Genomic DNA, 21,977 nt, shown 5'->3' with positions numbered 1-21,977 from the left:
GGCCGCGCCGCGCGGAGCAGCGGCCCCGGCAGCGGGCAGCGCCCACCTGGCGGCAGCGGCGCCGCGGCGGGGGCGGCAGCCGGCGGGGGGGGCGGGGACAGGCGGCCGGGCTGTTGTTTCCCTGAGGGAGGTGCGGGGCCGCCGCCGCTCCCCGCGCGGTGCTAAGTGCCTCCCCGCGGCCGGGCAGGGCGGGCGGCGGGGCGCCCCTTGCGCGCCGGGCTGGAGGCGGATGGAGGGAGCCGCTCTCCGCGCTCAGCCGGGGCCGCGCCGCCGCCGCCGCCGCCGCCGGGGGGCCGCCCCTCGCCGGGCGCGGGGGCGCGGCGGGCGCTGCCCCTGAGATGCGGCGGCCCGCGCCCGCCCCGCCGCCGCCGCCGCCGCGCACCCTACCTGTGCCGGGCCCGCCGCCGCCCCTCCCCCGGCCCCGCCGCCGCCGCCGCCGCCGCCCCCGCGGGGGCCGGGACTGAACGCGCCGCGGCGCCGAGACGCGGCCCCGAGGAGAGGGCGAGGGAGCGGGAGCGGTGCCGGCCGCGGCGCACGATGTGGGTGCCGCTGCTGGCGTGCCTCACCGCGGGGATCGTCTCCGTGCCCAAGTGCCAGCGCGGCCCCGGAGCCCTCCTGGGGGCGGCCCGGCTGCTGGCGGCCGTGCCGGGATTCTGCCAGCGCCGTAAGTTAACCGAGCCCCTCGGGCTGCTTCGCCGTGGCCCCTTGGCTGGTCGGGGTTGCGGTCGGGTTGGGTTTTCGCGCGGGGGGCGTGCGTGGGCGGGCGCCGTGGCTGGCCCCCGGGCACTGCCCTGACAGCCGGGGCCGCCGGAGGGTACCTGGGGGGGGGGTGGGGGGGTGGAAGAGCCGGGCTGGAGCGGCTGGCCCCTGCCCAAACCTCACACGGCTCGAGTGCCGCTAGTGCGAGCCCGGGATTTAACTGGCCGTCGCGGGGGCTGCCCACCCGTGGCAGCGCCCCGGGAGCGTGGGGAGCCCACGGGGAGCGTCGCGCTCCAGGGTGCTGCGGGTCCTGCCTGGCCCCGGCACCCCCCGCCCCGAGCCTCCGGGGAGCGGGCACACGGACCCCCCGGGGGGCCACGAACTGCGGGCGGACAGTTCTTGGGAATGAAAACACCCTTTTTTTTTTTTTTTTTTTTTTTTTTTACACCGATTATATGGCAATTAGCGGCAGGGTGTTAAATGGGTAAAGTTACTGGAAGGCTTGTCTCCTCTTTACCTTGGGGTAACCTGGGTGCGGGCACTTCCCCGGGAGCTACGGTACGGGTGGTGGCAAGGGCTCTGCTAAACGTGGGTGACCCCTCAGATTGTGGAAGGGCTTCCCAAACCCCCGGGCATCAGTTTTGATGAATGCAGGCTGAGAGGAGTTTGTGCAAACCTGCCTTGGATCGCACAGCCATTGATCAGACAGAGCTATCAGGTTAGGCAACTATTTCATAAAGGATCTTACTTAACTACTAGTGGTCAGAAAAGAAGATCGAGTTGTCAATCATTTCTCCTTATTTTTTTTTTTTTTTGTTCCCCTTGTGGAATAATTGCATATTCCAAGTTTAAGCCTGGAGTTAATTTAAAATGTTAACATGTAACCTCTAAAATTAAGATTTACAATGGGAACAATGTATTAGTTTTAAGTTCTCTATTGCATATGTGACAAATTCATGCCTAATTCTGTGGGATTTGCCCAGTGCTATTAAAAACAATGGAATAATTTGTTAACTTTCATAGGATAATTTATTTTGCTGTTTTGGCTTCATATTTTGAATTCAAAACCAAACTAAATGTCAATAGGAAAAATAAAATGCAATATTATTAAATTTCTTATGAAACATGACATCTTCTATTTAGTATTCCCAGATTCTTTTTTATGCAGTGTAATTGAGTTGAAAGGGTAATTGAAACTTTATGGAAGAGGATAGTTCTGTGCCTGAGTGCAGTTCTGTGCTTGCTCGTGAGCATAGCTCCTGGGTACACAGTAGTGCAAATAATGCCTCGAAACAGAATGCCACATGGTGCATGGAGCTCCTGTGCCAGAGGGTGCTTACTCTCTTTGTTGTGCTTGATAGTGAAAATATACATGGGTGATACATCATGGGTTACGTGTTTATTGTGACAACAGCTCCCAGATTGGGCAGACTGTAACTCACATAGACCTTGTTTTTTCCTCTTCATTTGAAGCCTCTGCTAATTCATGAAAGCTGAAAGTCACACTGAATTCTTTCCTTCATACATAATCACTTTACAGGCTCAAGCCACAGTTGAAGCAAGAAGAGCGTTTTGTTTTGTTTTTCTGTGAATGAACACGTGATTTTTTTTTCATTACAATTAATATTATTATTATTGTTGTTGTCGTCGTTGTTGCATACATTTTACTTCTGGTTGTGATAGCTCTATCAGCCAGTGCAGCACCACCTGGATTCTTTGAACTTCTTCAGGCTGCTCTGAGAGAGAGTCTGGGCAGCAGCTCCATGTACAGCTACTTGGCAGCACAGCTTTGTTGAAGCAGCCACTCGCTCTTCTTGCTTCTGCCTTGACAGTGCTGGGCATGGAGAAGAGCATCATGCTGATCCTGTGCCGTCAGCGCGTTCAGTTTATTTATGTGCAGAGTTGGCAGAACCTGCATCGAATCTCCAGTTCTAAAAGAGAAATAATATGAAATGTACAAGGAACTCAAGTTTATTCATTCTTATTGGAGCATTTGTGGCTCTTCTAATTGAAAAAATGGATTTGGTGTTTTGATGCTACCTGAGGTATTTGTTCTGCAAACTGCAGTTTGAGATGCAAGTTATTGCTTGGGGATAAGGAAAGGTAGAATTTGGCCCCAGGTTTGGAGTTATAAGGAGCTCAAAAGGAAATCTCACAACACTGTGAAGTTGCAAGTCCCAAATTAAAGATTCTGTAAGCTCAGATAAAACGGTTAGTATTGCCGCCTTCTACAAAGAGTCCCTTGTTCAGTAAGTCTCACCAAAGGAAATTTGCAGTTCACTAAGCCAACTAAAACAAATACCTGACATAAGAGTGAAGCTAGTTCCACAGTGATTTCTACAGATCCCCAGTTTATATCTGAACACTAAAATCAGACAAGCTCCTAAAGATGTAAACTAGTAAACTGGATAAAAGCTGAATTCTACAGCGAGAGCACATGTATGCATTGCGTTAGCCAGTTGTGTAAGTGCTCACTTCAGTAGAGACAGTCAGTTCCCTTGCCTTGTTCAGAAACTAAGCCATTGAAACTCTTTAGTTTTTATCTGCTGCATAAGCACGTGGAATGTGTAGGCTTAAATACTGAGGAACGAGTGATTGGTCATGGTTAACAGAGGACATTGGTTCACATCTCAGCTGTGTCTCAGAAACAGTTTTTATGTCTATTAAAATTGGAAAACTAAGTTATTTGGTGCTTTCAGGAATATCTAAGTAGTCGTTCTTGTATGAAGCTCAAGTAAACATGATGTGCACACAGGGACGGGATGGCTTGAAAAACTTCATCCCTAATTTAAGAGTTGGAGAACAGTCACGCAACAATTCTGTTACATAGTCATGGTTGACAAATGTCTTGACCCTTTAAAAAGTTGGTATTTTCAGTCTTTTACAGAGTGTCATTTGGAAAGATCAGTTAGGGGTTTGGGGAAAGTAGAAGAACTGTGATCACGACAGGGACAACTGTTAATTGATTTATCCCAATAGCATGACTTCTGATGCCAAACAGATTCATTAACGTTCCCTCATCTGGGTCTTTGGTGTTTTGCCAGTCTTGTCATGTCAGATTCTCATGTGTATCCCCTCTAATTAGAAAGTTTCATAAATCATTAGTGTGTTACTTCTCAAAGGAATAGGAAAAGTCATTCAAACCACCCATGGAAGAACTGCTTTTAAAGAGAGGTGGTCAGGAAATGTCCCTGCACACACACACAAAAGTCTGAAATAAATGAAACATCATGATAGCTTTAATTGGTGTTTGTCTGTTGATTGCTCTTCTGTGTTGGCCCCTTTTGGGGCTCAGTGGAAGAAGCTGTGTTGTATGGGATACTCAGCACTGAGACAGTTCTGCTTTTCCTAAGGCTTAAAGCAATCCAAGAAGAAGAGAAAACCCATTTTTAATTTCCTGAGTCTGCGTGGGTGATCTGCTCCCTAGGGGTATTGGACCATCTTTGTGAAAGCCAACCTGGGTGCTTGGGGGCTGTAAGTTGCAGTTCTGAGGAATAGCGAGGGGGAAGTTTGCTTGTCTGCACATTGCCCAAGGAGCATATTATGCCAATGGTATGCATAAATTTGCTTTGCAGATTGTACACTTCTCATAATCTGTTGCAATTTCATGTCTCATCAGGGGGTTTATGTGGTAGGTTTTTTTATTTTATGGTTTTTGCGAGTTGAATGATACTGGTGGTTGCATTTATAGTATTTACAGTGTTTCCATGCTACAGATGTTTGAGATGGGGTGAGACTGGGAAAAGAGAGGAGATGGGCAGTTTGCCAACTAGAAGAGCAATAACCATACCCTTGGTGCTCTGGGAAGGTTGTCTCCATGTCGTTTAGGACATGCCGTTGCTGAAGGAAACTCTGAAGTCAGCCTGAAGATTGCGTGCAGCAGGAATAGCACAGCACTTTGAAGAGACAGTAGCTTCTTTTCTGGTCCTTAATCTTTCAAGAGCTGGAACTGCAACAACTGAGCAAACAGGAATTATACCCCATTAGTCAAGGGACCTGAATGAATAAATTTGATTTTTCCGTTAAAGAACAATCTAAGCTCAATTTACCTCCCCCAAAGCGTCAGAAAGATGTCAGAATGTGAGCTTTACGGAAGCTTAAGAAAATCTTCAATCAAATAAGCCCTCATCTGGTTATAAATTCAACAAGACATTAAAACGTCAAATTATAATCTCCCTTATACTTCACAAAGTGCATAAATGCTGGTAATATTTTTCAAGTCCCTAGAAAGAACTCATGATGACATGTCTGTGTTAACTGTGTCTTGAATTTGGTACAATTTGTATTAGTTACTAATCTACGGTAGGAGGTATGAGAGGAGAAACATAAGATAGTACATTTACAAATTGTGTAAATTGACATGGGCTGCTGATATTTATCAAGACTTTTTGAGAATGTCAGATTCATCTTCATTATTTTGAGGAGTAAGTCCTTAGAAGCCAGGGATCTCACTTCTTTAGAACAGTCCTGACATAAGAAACACTAACCTTACTGTACAAATAAAGTCTGCACTACATACATGAATTATTTGCTTTATCATCAATGTACATTTTTAAAACTGCATATAGCAAACCCGCACTTGTTTACTATTGGGATAGGTATGGTTGGGCAGTGGTTGGGATTTAATGAGTTCTGTCAGGGTAGGAAGGACAAGCAGAATGGCTTTATGTCCTGGGGTTTAAAGTTTACTCAGTGTTCTTGAAATACATTAATGATACTAAAATCATATGTTACATTTTCAAGAATCACATATGTGAACCAGCCTGTGCTTTTACTGTAACTGGTACTGCAGACATATTGGTATAAGTCTGGCTTTTCGAGTTGAATGTACTGAAAACAAAATTCTGGAGAAGGATATCAATTCCTTTCTGTTAATAAACTTTTTGTGTGTGTGTTTTTTTTTTTTTTTAAATAGAATTCTTAAGGCCTTGGTGTTTCTGTTTCTATTTACATCCTTTCCAGCAAAATCTGTCTTCAAAGCTCCTGTATGTGTCCATTACTAATTGCTGACTTCTGTCTAACCAGTGGAAAGATGTAATACTTCTTTCTGGTCTGCTTAAATAGGCATAATTTATGATGGACAAAGTAGGATATGGTCTGTTATTCTTCTCTAAGCACTTGAACTTTATTAAAAGATTCATTTTTTTTCTTTTGGCAGTTTACATAAATGGACTTGGGCTATTTAGTTTAGCTTTTGGGAAGGAAGTAGGGCTCTAATGAATTAGTTCACTGTCCACTGTAATGGAACCTTTCTTCAAGAAGAAAAGAAAACTTCGTGCCAGCCATTCAGGATTCCCCCTTGTTCTGGTGGCAGAACAAGAATAACCCCTTGAGCAAAATGTAAGTGTTTCAGGATGATTGGAATTTACAGCATTAGAAAGCTGCCAAAAAGGCGACTTCTAGCTGAGGCTATATTTGCCTAAATCCAGAAGTTTGCAAAGCTCATAACTGACTTTTTTCTTCATATGTTTCTATGCTTCCCATGGCTTCATTGTCATAGACTTGCAGTGATTTCTGCCTGCTATTGCCCATGGTGACAGTGATGAGTCTGAAGTATTTGTAATTAGTAAAAGAGATTGAGAGAGAGATTTCAGGAAGACGGACTGATGTTCCTGGATGTTGGATTTTTATTTTTTCTTCAGGACCCTTCTCTGCCCACTGACTTGGGATTTAAGTTGTTTGCAGCAGTATTTCATCGGGTTCAAATCTTGAAAACTGAAGTATTTTTGGTATTTTGCTGTTGTTGTAGCTGTCTTATGAATACAGCTGCATGATGTATGGTGGCATCACAAAAGTAGTCCAAGTCTGATTAAACCAGTAACTGGCCTTTCCAAAATAAATTCTGTTCCTTCCTGGTGTTCAGGGGAATTAGGCTAAGTGAATTCCACTTGTTGTACTGTACTTAAGAGTACAATTTATTTCCATTTCATGTCTGCAGGGTGGCAGGGGTTAGTACTGTCCTGAGGACAACTTGCTTTTCTCAGATGGGAGCTTCTTGCTGGAAAGCTGAACCAAGATCTCATCTTTTTGTACAAACAGGACTCCCAGGAAATAAGAAAACTTGAGACAACTTACACTCTAGTACAAATGATGCAAAATTACCTATATAAAACTGATGACATCACCAAGCATGCTCTTCCAATCTAAGCAAAACTGTTGGATTGCATTTTGCTGTCAAAAATGTTATGGCATTACTTCAGAACATTAAATAAACCACTACCTGTTTAAAATCTAGAATTTGTGTGTTTGAAGGCTATCACTTACAGAGCATTTAAACTGCACCTGCATACCATAGACATATGTGAATACTTACTTGCAGAAGCACAAGCAGAATCTTACATTCAGACAGTGTATGTGTACCAGTAGATATGGTTAGTATGTGAGTCTGCATATTTTGTAGCCTGTGGTCATGTTTTGTGTAATCTCGCCTACAAATTATAAAAACCTAACGGGCTTATATAAACTTAAAATGGAGCTTGGCCAGTGTCTGTTCCTACACATGTATGGCTGGGTTTTGGGGTTGGGGTTTTTTTTTTGAGTGTTTGTGAACAGTGCATGTAGCTCCTATTTGAGAAACTAATTTCTCAGTGTTCTCTTAGGAGATCTTTGTGTTCATCCATTTTTGATCTATATATTCAGCAACACACTATAGTTTAACTCGCATCTGAAGAACTTGTAATTCAACTGTTAATCATCAAATGGAACCTTAAGAGTCTTTTGTGCTGTTATCACACAGTTAATTAAAATATGACATCTGACTGTTTCTGCATTCAAAGAGCATAAAAGTAACAAAAATAATTTAGACGAAAATCCCAGATGGTTTTTGCCGTATTCCATTTGTCTCAGGGCCAGTAACCGTGTTTGAAGATTGAAAACCTTATTGAAAAGCAAATTACTGAAATAACAATTACCAAACACTTTGTATTCCAGAAGGCAATAGCATTTTTAAAATAGCCCTGATGAATAAATGCTCCTCCCAAACTTGTGCACTACGTCGTAAAAGTCCTTAAGGAATGGTGGTTGTCCACTCTGATACTAGCCTTAGCTTTTATTTAATATTCTTGAGGTTTTTTCATTATGAGTGTAAACTAAGTATCATGTGTTCAGTGTTTTGTTTTAACCCTGACATGTCTTCCTGATACACACATGTGCACAGTGTTTGGTTTGGGCCTTTCGGTTTGTTTCAGGAAAAGCTGCTGCAGAAGCACAATTCAGTTATCGTTTTGTGTTCAGAATTGAGGGACTGGTTCCATTAGGTTTTCAGCTTTGAGAATTACGGTCTGAAATGCAGAGTAAGTTTGTTCCAACCCACAGTGTATGCAGATAAAAGTAAGTGAAGTGAGCTGTTTGCATTGCTATGGACTAAGAACCAGGGATCGGGTGGTCTGTGGTGACGCTCCTTGGGAAGAAATAGCTCTGAGGTGTTGCCCATCCTCTGCACTGCTTCTGGGTTTGTGAATGAAGGTGCCAGGAAGAGCTAGTGCTCTTACGGGGCAGAAAGCAACAATTTGAAGACGAGATGTGCAATAGAAAGGTAGATTAGGGAGGTGATTGGGGGTTGAGGGCCTGGTTTGATGAGGTGGAGCTATAGAAAAGGGTGGGATATACAGCTTGAGCTTGTCTTTGATCCGAGATTGAAGTTCTTAAGCAGGCAAAAAGTAGTCATATGTGTCTATATTCATCACGACCTTATCTTGAGATAGACTTTATAGTATACACAGGAATATGCTGACCATTCTAGGTTGTTGATGTGCTACTTGCTAGCAGTGCTCACTAATACACAAGAAATTAAATTAGCAATGAAATACGGCAGTAGCCGTTCCAGGCTTCACTCAGGCAGCATGACTGTAGCTGAGCTGGCCAACTCCAAGGGAGATTCTAGCATCTGAAATGACTTGGAGTATAGTGATTCCTATGCCCATGTTCCATCCTAGGAAACAAGGAAATTAACACAGCTGCACACATCCTGAAGTTCCCTTTAAATCAAGGGATTTAATAAAAAAAAAAAGATTTAGGCTCTCTAGCTCCATATGCTTCATTTTTATTGGTGCAAAGCTGTGCAAACAGGACCATCAAACCTGTGCCATAAAAGCTAATGGCTGTGGGAAATTAGTTTCTTCTAATGATATGATCGGAGTAAATTGCCCTGTGTGTTTTTATTTCCAAGAGACAGAATAGGTTGCTTTCAGAAGCCGAATAGTCTTTGACTCATTGTTTGCAGGCCTGGATTGCATCAACAAAATTTAACCATCTCCCATAAAAGCAGGAAGTTTCATAGAAAGGAGAGGCTACAAGTAAAGTTGGCCAAGAAACAAAAATTGTGTGTTGTGAAAAATTTCAAGGTTACATTGCTTGTTTTCATTCTGTATTGCGGCTTGGGAACAAAGTCAGTCTGGACTAGTCAATAGCTCTGTCTCCCACAGTCAAGGTCATGTTTGAGGCTGTGGTTTGAATGTTGTGTTTGTGAGTCCTGAGTGCCATACCAGTAGCTACTTTGGGTAGTACCTTTCCCAAAATGTTGGTATATGCATCTTTCTGACAAAATTTTTAAAATCCTCTAAATTCATATATCTATGCATGAAAAACTTGAGTTTGTATGCATCTGTGTGAGACTTCTCCAAGTTTTCCTCTTGAATGATGTGCAACATTCATATAAGTGATGGAACTTTTCAGAGAGGTGAGGCTAAGAAAGACACCTGTGAGCTCAGAGAGGTGTCAGGAGTACCTTCCTGAAGGCTAGTGTCTATATCATTCCCTAATTCTGGAAGTGTCTATACACTGCTTGGGAACTCCATCTCCACATGCCATTACCGAGCAGACTTCTGATACATTTACTGTCCTCCAGCATCAGTTACAACTGTCCTTTTCTGCCAGAGCTTTCCTAATGCTGAGTTGACAGAGGTCTCCCCCTTCTCTTCCTCCCCCTTTGCTTCTGCCTTGTTCAGCTGATATCCAGCATCGGTTCTCTCAAGTGGCATCCCTTGGAGCTTGCACAATGTGCAAAAAAGGGAGATCTTGGTTATTTTGCTGCACAGCTTGCAAAGGCGTGGAGTCTCATACAGTGAGGCAGACTGCTGCATTAACTTTGCATGTTGATGGCTTTTTATATGATTTGTGTCGCTCTCAGTAATGCCGCTCATGTTCATAGGGTACTGTGTTAAACTGGTAATGCAGATTAATTGGGAAACTACAGAAGTATCAGGGGGATATTGGCGGTTCGGAATGGGAGCCCATATCAGTCATCAGGATTTGATCACTATTGATGCTTTTCACTGCATTTATCCAGACATGCATGTATACTTCTTATTTATGTTTCATTTATATCTCTCATCTTCTCTATAACCACATTATGGTTTATCTCATCCCATATGCTCTGTTTTTCTTTTCAAGAACACTGTAACGCTTGAGTTTTTGAATAATTAGTAGAAAAAATAAAATCTAGAGTATTTTTTGTTGGTTTTGTTTGTTTGATTGATTGATTGATTGTTTTAAAGGAAAGGTGTTTTTACTCACTTGCTATGTTTACAGAAGTATTCTTCCTTTTACTTACTTAACAAATTTGCAGAAGTATTTTTCCAGGGCTCAGGATTTAACAATGCCAGTCATGTTTTGCACCTTTCTTTTACACATCTTTTTCTTAGCAAACACATGTGTCTCCTACATGCCAAGTTTTAGTTTACTGATGCTTCTCTTGATGGTAAAGGATATTTTCAAATCAATGTGTAGTTCAGTTCCTGTCTGAATACCGAAAACTAAAGTGGACAACCATTAATAGAGGAGTGAAACCAATTAACAAATCCAGTATGTAATAGAAAAAAGGGAGAGGGAAGAAAACTTGTCCAGTATTTTTGCTCAAGTAATCTTAGGAATTTATTATAAAGCGTACACAGTTTTCCAGCTGAAATCTCCTTTTCTGGGCAAGGGTGAGGACCTCTTAATGCTGATTTTGAGGTGTACCTTGTAACCCTCTTGGAAAACATGGTGGTGACAAAGCGTGGTTTGAAAGGATGGCATTGTGTGCAAAGGATACAGAAAATTATTGCTTGTCTGGAAAAGGGGGGGAAGAACCCCTAATTCCAGGTTTAGGTTTTAGGATTGGCGGTTAAAGCACAGGCACTCATTTTTTCCTTGTAATCTGAGCAAGTAAGTGTCAGACACAATAATAGAAAAAGTTCCCCCCCTCCCCAGTAACACTTTTACAATTTTTCATTGTATCTGCACTTTAGCCAAAGTGAATTGAGAAGCTGTATGTTAGCTGGGACAGTTCCTGCCTCTCCCGCGTGCAGGAGTCACATTTACCTCCTGAAGAAAGAAAGGTGAAGATTAACTGCAGTATGCTGCATAAAAGCTACAACTTTCCTCAGAAGTGATGCTACAGAGAAGTTTTTGAAGGCCGCATTATCTGTGGGGAAGAACAGCCTGGCCGATTGCTGTCCTAGAACAAGATTGGATGTAAAACTTAAGAAAAAAGCTCTGTAAAGGCTAGATAATTTCATATCTTCTTGCCTTAACTGGTGTTCAACAGTCTGAGGACCATGATCAGGGAGCATAAGCTGCTAGTTATATTTTGGGTTTCTGTTTTAAGAAGGCAAATGGTACACCCTCCAAAAACAGCACAAACGTGTACCAGCAGTGAAGTTGATATAAATCCGAATTCTTGGCCATACTCAAAGTGCTTTCTGTTTGAAAACCTGTTTAACATCCCCTCTCAAATGCCAGTGTGTGTTATTGTTATTCCATCTCTGAGATAAATACCCTGATCATGATAAAGTTATTTTCATAATAGGCAGGGTACGATTATAACATATATGGTATTTGTCTTGCCTTGAACCCCCTTGTCACACAGTTTAGGCTTGCCACACCTGTGATCACTGTAAATAGCTGCAGTCGTCGGGGCACGGTTGTATTTTGTGGAGGAGGCTGGAAAAGTGCAGTTTAACCTGCTGCACTCACTTTTTATTATATGCATATGCCTGTGCAGTTCCCAGCACAAAATTTGGCCCTTGTTGAAAATACCTTTTGGCATACATCAGTTATAACCAAGCCAGTAGAAACTTGCCCTTAGCTTTGGCTGAACACTAACTCAGTCTTGTCTGGACTGTTTTTGGTGAAGTGGCAGGAAAAATCTCAGTTCTTTCTTGAGCCAACTCATAAAAAAAAATGTTTCTTGCTTTAGCATATGATTTTAAAAGAAACTGAGAAGTTTATACTAAATCAGTTATGGTTTTAGAGTAGGCTTATAACTAAATAATAAATATTTGGTGAATGAAAGCATGTCCGTAAATGTTACTGCTATAAGGGACTATGTACTTGGGAACTACAGTAGTGATGTAGCCAGAATGTGTCTTAGGCATTAATAAACCTTTTTAAAATTTCTCTTTATTCCAAAACAATCAACTTTTTGAGCCAATGGTACCAAGCTTGTCAATTGCCAATCCCTGACTTCATGTGAAAATGGAGCTCTTGAGGCTGGAGAGTTATCAGCAAAGAGATCTGCATCCAGCAATACTGTATATCTCATTTGTTAAAGCGTTTCATCTGCCATGATCACATTGAAAACCCAAACTGGATTTTAAGATCTTTTTTTCTGCCTTAGCAGTTTAGAAAGACACACCCCACACCCCTCAGTATTTTACCAGACAGCCTGAATTAATAAACTAAATCAAGCTTCAAGAGATTAAATAAACTAACAGTACCAAAAAAAAAAAAAAAAAAGGACAATTATTTGTCAGTCACTTTTTCAGTACATCTGGAAATATGGTACAGTTGTTCCAGCCATAGACACATACTAATGTTTTTTGGTTTTTTTTTTTAGCAAGTGCACATTACAATAGGATACTAATATTTTGTTACATGGTCAATGGCATTTAATTTTGAGAAATGTGTGTTAAGCCGATAGGATAATACACTTTAAGAATGGAGTCTCAGACATTACTGCAGGACATTAATTAGGCCAAACTCATTATTTGGTTTACTTTGGTTTACTGATTATGACGACCAGGAATTAATTTGACTTGCACCTTTTCTGTATAGCTAGAAACACGGGTCTTTCACTTCTTCCTGTCAACTATTCTTATCAGAACAGTGCTGTCTGTTATGGTGGATGTTAACTTGATTGGTAACTTCAAAGTTCACGTCATGTCCTCCCTGTTTTGTCCCATGGTGGTCTTTAGCCACTGTTATGCTGCATATCAGCAATTCATATCTTTCCTTGTACTTTTGGCACTTTCACTGAATTCATCACTTTACTCTCTTTTTTTTTTTTTGTAATGCCTTTCATCTCTGCTGTCTTTGGTAACCAGCTGAAGATGGGAGTGACATTCTGTGCCAAGAACAATTACATTCCTTCTATTTTTACTCCTTCAACAACTTTTCATCCTATGTCTGCACTTTACCAATACTGTCTAGAAAGGGAGCTGTGGCAAATTCTACAACCCTGTGCATGTCGGTACCTACCTGGAATCGTCATTCTTGTTCTCCTCTCCTGCAGTTTGTGGTAACTTTTTCTATGGTCTCCAGGTCTGCTCTTTCAGACTGAAGAACATAAAGTGCTGTTACCATCTTCTTATAAATGCAAAGAAATTTTAGTGTCAGTGCTGAATGAGCTTGCTCTCATTTCACATCCAAGTCAAACTTGCTGTGTTTGTTTTTATAGCAAACAAACAAAAACCTTTTGGATTTCATGTTGTCCTTTTCTCTCTCCTTAGCAACTCCTCCTTTATTTATCCCTGCCCACCTCTCCCACCCTTTAATCAGTTTTCCCTCTGTTCCAGCAACTTCCTGGGCTGCTTTTCAGCTTATTGTTTCTATCATATCTGTAACAGTTTCTCTCCCTTTCATATACATTTACTTTCTCCCATTGCCTGCATGGCAAAAATTGCCAACAACAGTTTATATGAAAAAAAAAAATATAGGTCGGACCTTTGAAATTAATGAAATTGCCACTACATATTATCATTATAATGCTGCAATTGTGCTGTACTAGGCTTTTCTATCTTGTTAGTACTGATAATGGTATATATGTTGTTGATACTAATAACTTGCAAGCTATGATTAGTTCCTTGGATCATCAGTTATTCAAAGTGACCTATTGAGGACTAGCAGTTCATGTGATACGGGATCTCATCTTTGAATGCATAGCTGAAATCAGCCAAATGAAGATTAAAAAGATATTTTAGTACATTTTCCTAATACAGCCTTTCACTGTGAGAAGTTGCTCTCATTACTCTAAAAGGAGTGATGGTTTGCATTATTGCAGGTTGGAAAGAAATAATCTGAGAGACAGTACATGTAGCCACAACTTTGGATGAAAACCAAACCTTTCTTCAAACTGTTTTGATATGATGATACACACATTATCATGATGGACCAATTAACAGATGTAACCTTTCCAGTATTCAGTAATGAATTTTATTTTGTTTCCAGTATATTTTATAATATGCCATGCTGAATATGCCACAAAGCAGTGTTGTTAAACAGCACAACTCCTGTGCTGTGGACCGAAGAGTCATATTATGTGCCTTCCTCATAGCACTTGGCAGGCAAATTCTGTCTCATGTAGAGGTGCGTGGCTCTGCAAGAGGCTTGTGCTGAACATGCTGAAAGGATACGCTAGTGCTGACACTAAAGTTAAGCTGACCGAGTCCCTTGAAAAGGCTATCTCTTCTTCTCAATTCCGATTGCCAACGTTTCGTAGCAAAGAGTAGTAACTTAAGCAAAAAAACAAAGCTGTGAAAAGGTTATAAAGGGCTTTGCTGATAGACTTGTTAGTAGGCACAATTTCTGCAGTTGTTAGTACAGAATGTGTCTTCAATCTGTGTCACACGTAGTGTTGGATAGATTTGTATTCACTTCTGAAAAAAAAAAAAAAAAAAATCTGCCTCTTCTGGGAAACTATTCATTCCAGAAAATGCAGAGGGGGAATATTTATAGAAAGTGAGAAAATATTTTGGGTTCCATGCAGAGTGAATAATGAATAACTCAGTCAAGTGTAAATTACTTAAAAGGAAAATGTCTATGAAGAGATAAGCTACCTAGTAAATTTTTTCTGTTAGGCAGTAAATCAGCAAGGTACATGCCAAAGATAAACTTTTACTTCAAAATTATTCTAAATCAGAATCTTAAAAATTTGGCCTTGAGAATGGAGTTTATTCAATCTGTACATATAGTTCTAGACTGTAGATTAAAAAAAAATGCTGCAAGTATTCCCTCACTGGGCTGCCTTTGTTCTGTTTTACTTCTGTTTGGATACGTTGTCATCACTCTTAATCTGGTGAAGTAATTTTTGAAATCTTGGTTTAAAATTAGGTATTTTACAATTCCCACATATCATCATAAATCGTGAATGTTTGGTTTTATATTTCATTGCAGCGGAAAACAGATGTGCCACTTCAAATGCAGTAACATGCACAAAGTGTCTTGCTTTGGGTCCAGAGTGTGGATGGTGTGCTCAAGAGGTATGGATTTTTGCTTGTTTACTTTTGACTTTATATTTTAGCTGCCTCTGATCTTTATAAAGATAAAAGACTGTGAAAAACTGTGAAAATTATAGTGAGAAATAGCAAAATCTTTAAATGACCTCTGGAGACAGAACCTGAGAAATCACGTGAAATATATATATTTTTTTTTCCAAAGGAGAAAATACAATCCTTTATTTGGAAAATCGCAGTAATTTTAAATAAAGTGAGAACTTTTTAATGTGTTCCATCTGCCTTGTAGACAGCTTTGGCAGACTTATAGTAACTTTGAGAGTTCAACAGTTTTTGGCTTCAAAAGTAAAATTACTTATCAGTAATTTATATTGAACATTCATTATATATCAGAACAAGTCTATACATATATGCCTATTGCATTTAGCTAAAGGTTTTACTAACAGTGGAGTTAACTTTGACTTCACCATATATTATGACCCTGTCACAAATGGAAAACATTATACTTTTCTTATTTTGACACTTGAAACTATCAGTTCTGAGACTTATCACAGAAGATAGATCTTAGAACTATTCTGAAATTGTTATTGCATTGAGAACTGTAAGAATATGGGTATTTCTGGTTTTGTTTGACCGAAAACACAGTTGATTACATGATTTTGAGTAAGGCTGGACCATTTAAAGCACTTCAGAGGAGCAAGGTTTTTAAGAATATCACTGTCAGTTACAAACTCACATGCTCTTGAAGGACCCAGGCAAACTGTCTGTAGCAGCTTTTATTAGCAGAGAAGGTACATAAATTTCTAGGGTGTACCTGAAAGAGATAAGGGGTGTAAGGCACTGGTGTAATATCTGAGATATTGTGTCTTGGAATGATTAACCTAGTCTGAAACAAGTATAAGCAAAAGTAATGCAAGAGAGGCATGGAGGGCTTGTTTTCCAAGAGGATCCTTTGGGCACGTGTAGGTGGCACAATGGATTACCATGTGGAGTGGTCCATTGTTGTGGCCTGATGTCCTGTCTCACAAAGGGCACAATTTTATCCTGCTACATCTGTATTTATCATGGAACAATACTTCTTAGCTTTCCAGTGCTGTGGAGCTGCAGTAGGTCTCCTAACCAGGCGCTCAGACTTGACCAGGTTTCACTTCTGCCCAGCTTCTCTCACTTCACTTCTCGTGTGAATCCTGAGAGCTGTTCATGGAAGCCAGGGGTTTGTCAAACCCTCTTAGACCATGCTTTGGTAGCTGGCTCACCTGGGCACCTATCCATGATTGTGCAATGGCAAAACCCATATTAATACAGACAGAAATTTTCCGGAGTCAAGTTACAGGAACAGATTTCAGCTTGGCATGCCTGCTTCATCTAAACAGTGTTTTTAATGAGGAGATCATCCCTGAGGAACATTTGAGATGCTTTGACTTTATACCCCAACACAGCAAACTTCAGAAAATGCTACATATCTACCGGTCATTAGTGATACCAATGAGACTAGCTAAGTTCTTTATACATTTAAAAATCTACCTGTTTGAACTATATATATATATTAAGAAGGATATATGAATAGCAGTAGCCTTAAAAAGTTGTCTCTGTTGTCTATGTCAAGGAAGGTTATGGAAAAATATATCAGAAAGACTACAGAGTTGGAACTTGGAAAATAAGAGACATGACTGTTGAGTCTCATTCTTCAGGGGCTTTCTCTGTTTTTTTCAGGGCCTGGATGACTATTCTTTAATACACAGTTGGCTGTGTGCACTTTTTGATTGTTTATTTTCCCCATCTGCCTCTGAAATATCAGAGATTGTCCATTGTTTGGTCTCCAGCTGTGGCTGGGATGGAGCAGTGCTTTGGAAGAGTACAAAGGATCTTGTATGTTTTCTCCTTGCATGATCAGGATCATGTTAATCATCAGTTTTGTGGTCAGGAAGGAATTTTGCCTTGGATCATGTTGGCACAATTTTGGCAACTTTGCCCTTTCACTGCAACAAAGGATGTGCTGCTTCTGAGATCATCCTACTTCTAATCACTGTTCTGTTGTTACAGGGGCTTTTTTTTTTTTGTTGGTGGCATCTTAAACTGTCCAGTCCTGCACTACGCAGCTTCCTCCTTCTGGGGACTGAAATGATGTAGTCCAGCTGGTCTTTGGATTTGATGTAGGGTGTGGGATAAAACTTAAACATCTGTGATAGACAAATTCAGGTTAGATAAATCTAAAGCTGACTTCTGCTGCTACTTTTTAATACTAGCCTGAGTAACATTACCAGTGGATTCCTCTGAAAACGAACCTGTTTTGATGTTGTATGAATGATACTTTCTTGGTATAACTAACTTACAGCATAGCAGAACTCTTTTTAGTGACATAGAGACAGTACATAGTTTCCTTTTTCTCCAAAGTCAGTTTTTTCTGATTGTGCAAGATCCTCTTTCTCATACAAAAGTTTTGTCCTTTGTAGAAAAAAGTTGTTGTGGCAATTACGTTTAACTTCTAATTTAAATATTCTGTTATTGCCCTTATTAAAAACATATGACTTCCATGAACTCATTCTACAATTTATGCAATTATAGTAGCATATTTTATTGTTTCAAAGACTATTATTTTGTTTTTCTCTTTCCTTTGAAGATATTACAGTTGTTTTTTTCAGCTCAGATTGTTTTGTACTTTTTGTCTCTTATAAAACAGGATTTCATGGCCGATGCAACACAGAAAGGACGCTGTGACACTGTTTTCAACTTAATGAAAAGAGGCTGCCAATCAGATTTTGTAGAAAATCCCACAGTTCATGTCACAATACCCAGTGACCATGAAAGAAATACACAAGTGACACCAGGAAAAGTTTCAGTCCAACTGCGTCCAGGTTGGGTTGTCTCTAACACATTGATATTATAGTCAATTTAAGCTAAATACAATACTACTAAGTACAGATGTTTTCTGAAGAAGCATCTGGAATAATTATTTTGAAGAATGATGCTATAACATTATATTGTAGGACTGTGATGGTGATGCTCTCACATTCAAGTACAGTCTTCAGCAAGAAGTGTTTCTGTCAAACACAGCTGAAGGTCAGAATAATGCAATAGTGGAAGAGGGATTTTAGGTAGTCTTTTCTGTGTTCTGTTGTGGTTTCTTAACTCTCCTTCTTTAGCCACTTACAATAAAATACTTTACATGCATATAAACTGTATTCCTTACTGAAAGTACTGAATTCCTAAATTCATCATTTGATAATCTTCTTGATTATCTGGTTACTGTTAAGTCCATTGACTAGACAACTATGAAGACATCAAAGCCAGTGTACAAGAAAGGACTGAATTCCTAAAGGGCACTTAGGTATTCACTGCCTTAATATTTCATTTATAAAGTGTGAGACACCTGGCCCTAATGAAATCTACAAGTCCTTTTATGGACCTGAGATTTTCTAGTATATCTATATCTGCTCTCAACTGAACTCGAATTAAATTAGTGTATGTTCTCTGTGTCTAAAATAGCTGTAGCAAACAGCAGAAGTGGAAGGTGATATAAAGGGATGCAGAGTATGTTTCATAGCGTAAAATTTAATTCTTTTTTTCTTTTGAAAACTATAGTTGGAGAAAGAAATATGGCATTTAAGAGGGATCAATCTTTGGTAGAAAAACATTAAGTGAATAGGAAAAGTATACTGCTGATCTTCACTGTATAAAAAATAATTTTCTGTCAATTACAAGGGAAGAAGGAAGTGAGTGTAAAGTGTAAAGGAACTCTGTTTTTCCATCTTCATAATAATAAAACTGAGAAAGTAACATCAGGACTTCCTCTCTTTTCCCCACTCTCCTTCCAAAGAAATGATGGATACTCTGCTTTGTACTGAGAAGTGGTCTCAGGAACAGAGCTAGCTTTAGAAGTGTCTGTAATCACATTTACTTCCAAAGGCATATTGGATTAATTGAAAAAAGCTTAGCTTCCTAAAATTTGGTTTAATTAAACTTTTTTCCAGTATATAATTAAATTAAATTTGGAGTTCCCTATGCTTTGTGGAAGTTCTTGCATCAGAGAGGCAGAAGACTGTAATTCCAAGGGCTTCAGAAGAGTAACTTCTGATACATACACATCCTGCCTGCATTTTATTCCCCAGGGAAATACACAGATATACAGCTATACTTGTGCCTCAGAACAGAAATTTGATACAGTATAATCATGAAGACAAAGATGTTTTTGTTTTGATACTGGGTTTTTGTGTCATTGTTTACGTATACTCAACTGTCAGGATTTACATGGGAAAAAATAAAAGCTGCACTGAGCAGCTCTGTATATGCAAGCTGTCGACCTGCAAGGGTCATTTGCAAAAAGTAATTCGATTTACACTGACAAAGAGGAAACACATAAGCTGCAGCACACTGAAGTTCTGTTTTCTTCATGCAAGACCTGATACACACAAATCCTGACATTTTCAGGTGGATCATGTTCAGAGACCATTGGAAGAAAGTTTAACTATTCTGGTTGAGATCTTTGCTACATGTGCTTTATTTATGCTCTCTGTAAATCATATGCACTAGTAAATGTCATGATGTATAGATAAGTCACATTTCAGATGGTTTTTTTTTTTTTAGTGAAACTGTTTCAGAATATGTTTAGATATCTTTTGTTGAAAACCTGCATAATTCTTCTATAGTGTCTCCCTTCCTCCTGTCCTTTGCTTAATACTGAATTACATTCTGCACCCATCACATGAAGATCCTACTACCTCATTTCTTCTGTGAGCTCACACTTTGGGTGACATAAAATAATGAACAATTTGAAGTCAGACATTACTGTATCTACACTGCCTGTGCTCCAGTTATTTCACTTCTTTTGCTGGCATTAGAGAATATTAGGCAAGCAAAAATGTGTGGACTATTTTTAGTGGCTTCCAAAGCATTAACATTTTTATTACATCCAAGAACATGATGTGGTTCTGCAGGAGAGACAAACATTTGTCATTCTGAAATAAAAGTAGAGTTCTGTTTTGTATATGCCAAAAGGTGGATATTTTAATACTAAAACTTCTTTTTTAAAAAAGTATTTTGATCTTACTGAGTTTTCTCATTGAATCTTTGGAAGTAGATTGGTATAAACTTGATGCATAATTTATGTGAGTTTTTCAGTCTGTGCTGTGTTTATGGTACACGTGCAGTTTTAGACTGATATGACAAACTATTTGCAGGATACACTTACATACTTAGAAGTGTCAACCTTGAAGTGACGGACCAAAATTTGTATGCAGATTTGGGTCCTTTGTGAGTCATAACTGCTTTCTGGTATAATGTCAAAGGGATTGCATAACCAGAAACTTAAAAGAAAATGGGGAGAAGTCAGAGTTTTACAAAAAAGTGCTCCTACAAGGGAAAAAAAAGCAAGATGTTCTACAAAGAGCCTGTTTATGGCTTATTTTTGAACAATGCTTTAAGGTTTCATTTACTTTTGGGAGGTTTTCTTGTTTGTTTGTTCTTCTGTTTGCTGACACAAACAACTCTGTGCTGGGATTGCTGCAAAAATAAATGTATTTTTAAGAGTGTCCACTCAAAAATAGTAAATAAACTTATTTGTTTCCTTTGAATCAGGAAGTGAAGCAAACTTTATGTTAAAAGTTCGTCCTCTAGAGAAATACCCTGTGGATCTTTATTATTTAGTTGATGTCTCAGCCTCTATGCACAACAATATAGAAAAATTAAATTCCGTTGGATTTGCTTTATCTAAAAAGATGGCGAATATTTCTCTTGATTTCCGACTTGGATTTGGATCCTATGTGGATAAAACTGTGTCACCGTATATTAGCATTCATCCAGGTAGAATCCATAACCAATGCAGGTATGTAGTCTTTGTATATTTAATGTACCACTGAGAAATTATTTAATTGCACAAATACGCATTATGCATATTTATTTTTAAAGCTCTTCAGAATCTGTCTTTGTTTCATTACACCCTGGTTCTCCAGCAAAGTTCCTAAGAAAATGCAGAATATTATTAAAAAATTATTAATTCTGAAATATATGGTGAGTAATTGCAGAAAAAAGGTTTCTGTATCAGAAAGAATGTGCCGTGTTTTCTTTAGCAAAACCAGCTAAATAACATGCTGCGTTGGTACATTTGAATATGTTTTGTGTTTAATTTTATAGTCCACTGTTGTGTTCTTAGTTATTTTGGGTATATGCTGCCTAGATTCATCACAAATTGTTGTACTTTCTGACTTAAGATCTCTCTTCTGGTGTGCGGTCGTGTATTCATTAACTCTTTTCTTAAAACTCTACTTTTGTCAATGTGATGCAGTTTCTTTCAGCTCATTTAATGAACAAAAGCAGTCATCTGATCTAATTCCACAGTTGTAAAATGAATGAACTCCCATTTTAGATAAGAAAGGTGTTCTGGCTTGCATTTCTTTTTTCATGCCATGTCTTTTATACCTTGCTTTCAACACTTATATAAAGTGAGGGATCACTTCCAGAACCCTCTGGAGGACAAGATTATTCACAACAAATTCAAATCTGTATAAACCATAATGCTTGGAAAAGTGAATATTAACTGTTCATACCTTCTTGCTCATTATTATCTTTCCTGGGGAGACATGATTCAGAGTTCTGTGAAGTCCATAAGTATCTAGTTTTATTGCAGTGGTTTTTGAATTGGGCACTAGTAGGGGAATTCATTAAATAGATATAAATGTCTATGTATAAAGCAGTCATCTAGACTGTCTGTATAGTGAATGAAATCAATTAGCACTTCTAGGGCATGATTCATTTTTCCTAAAGGTAGACTTCTGCAGAGGTATTAATCCTTACAGTTCCAGTTTCTCTTCAGTGACCGTAAATCGAGTTGGGGGCGGGCAGATTCTAGTCTGG

General features: G+C 39.7%; 1 protein-coding gene across 1 annotated transcript in view; it reads left to right on the top strand.

Moving 5' to 3' along the window:
• Positions 1 to 405: 405 nt before the first annotated feature.
• The window catches only part of ITGB8 (integrin subunit beta 8), a 47,274-nt gene continuing 25,702 nt past the window's right edge, over positions 406 to 21,977 (top strand). Inside the window, exons 1-4 of the mRNA XM_032991454.2 lie at positions 406 to 664; positions 15,070 to 15,155; positions 17,809 to 17,983; positions 20,703 to 20,949. Of these exons, the coding sequence (XP_032847345.2) occupies positions 538 to 664; positions 15,070 to 15,155; positions 17,809 to 17,983; positions 20,703 to 20,949 (635 nt within the window). The 5' untranslated portion in view covers positions 406 to 537. The remainder of the gene's footprint in view (positions 665 to 15,069; positions 15,156 to 17,808; positions 17,984 to 20,702; positions 20,950 to 21,977) is intronic.

Source organism: Tyto alba, unplaced genomic scaffold, assembly GCF_018691265.1.
Source record: "Tyto alba isolate M040663 unplaced genomic scaffold, T.alba_DEE_v4.0 Super-Scaffold_38, whole genome shotgun sequence".
Lineage (NCBI taxonomy): Eukaryota > Metazoa > Chordata > Aves > Strigiformes > Tytonidae > Tyto > Tyto alba.
Note: the sequence above shows the minus strand (reverse complement) of the source record. Positions and strands in the feature narration are given on the sequence as shown.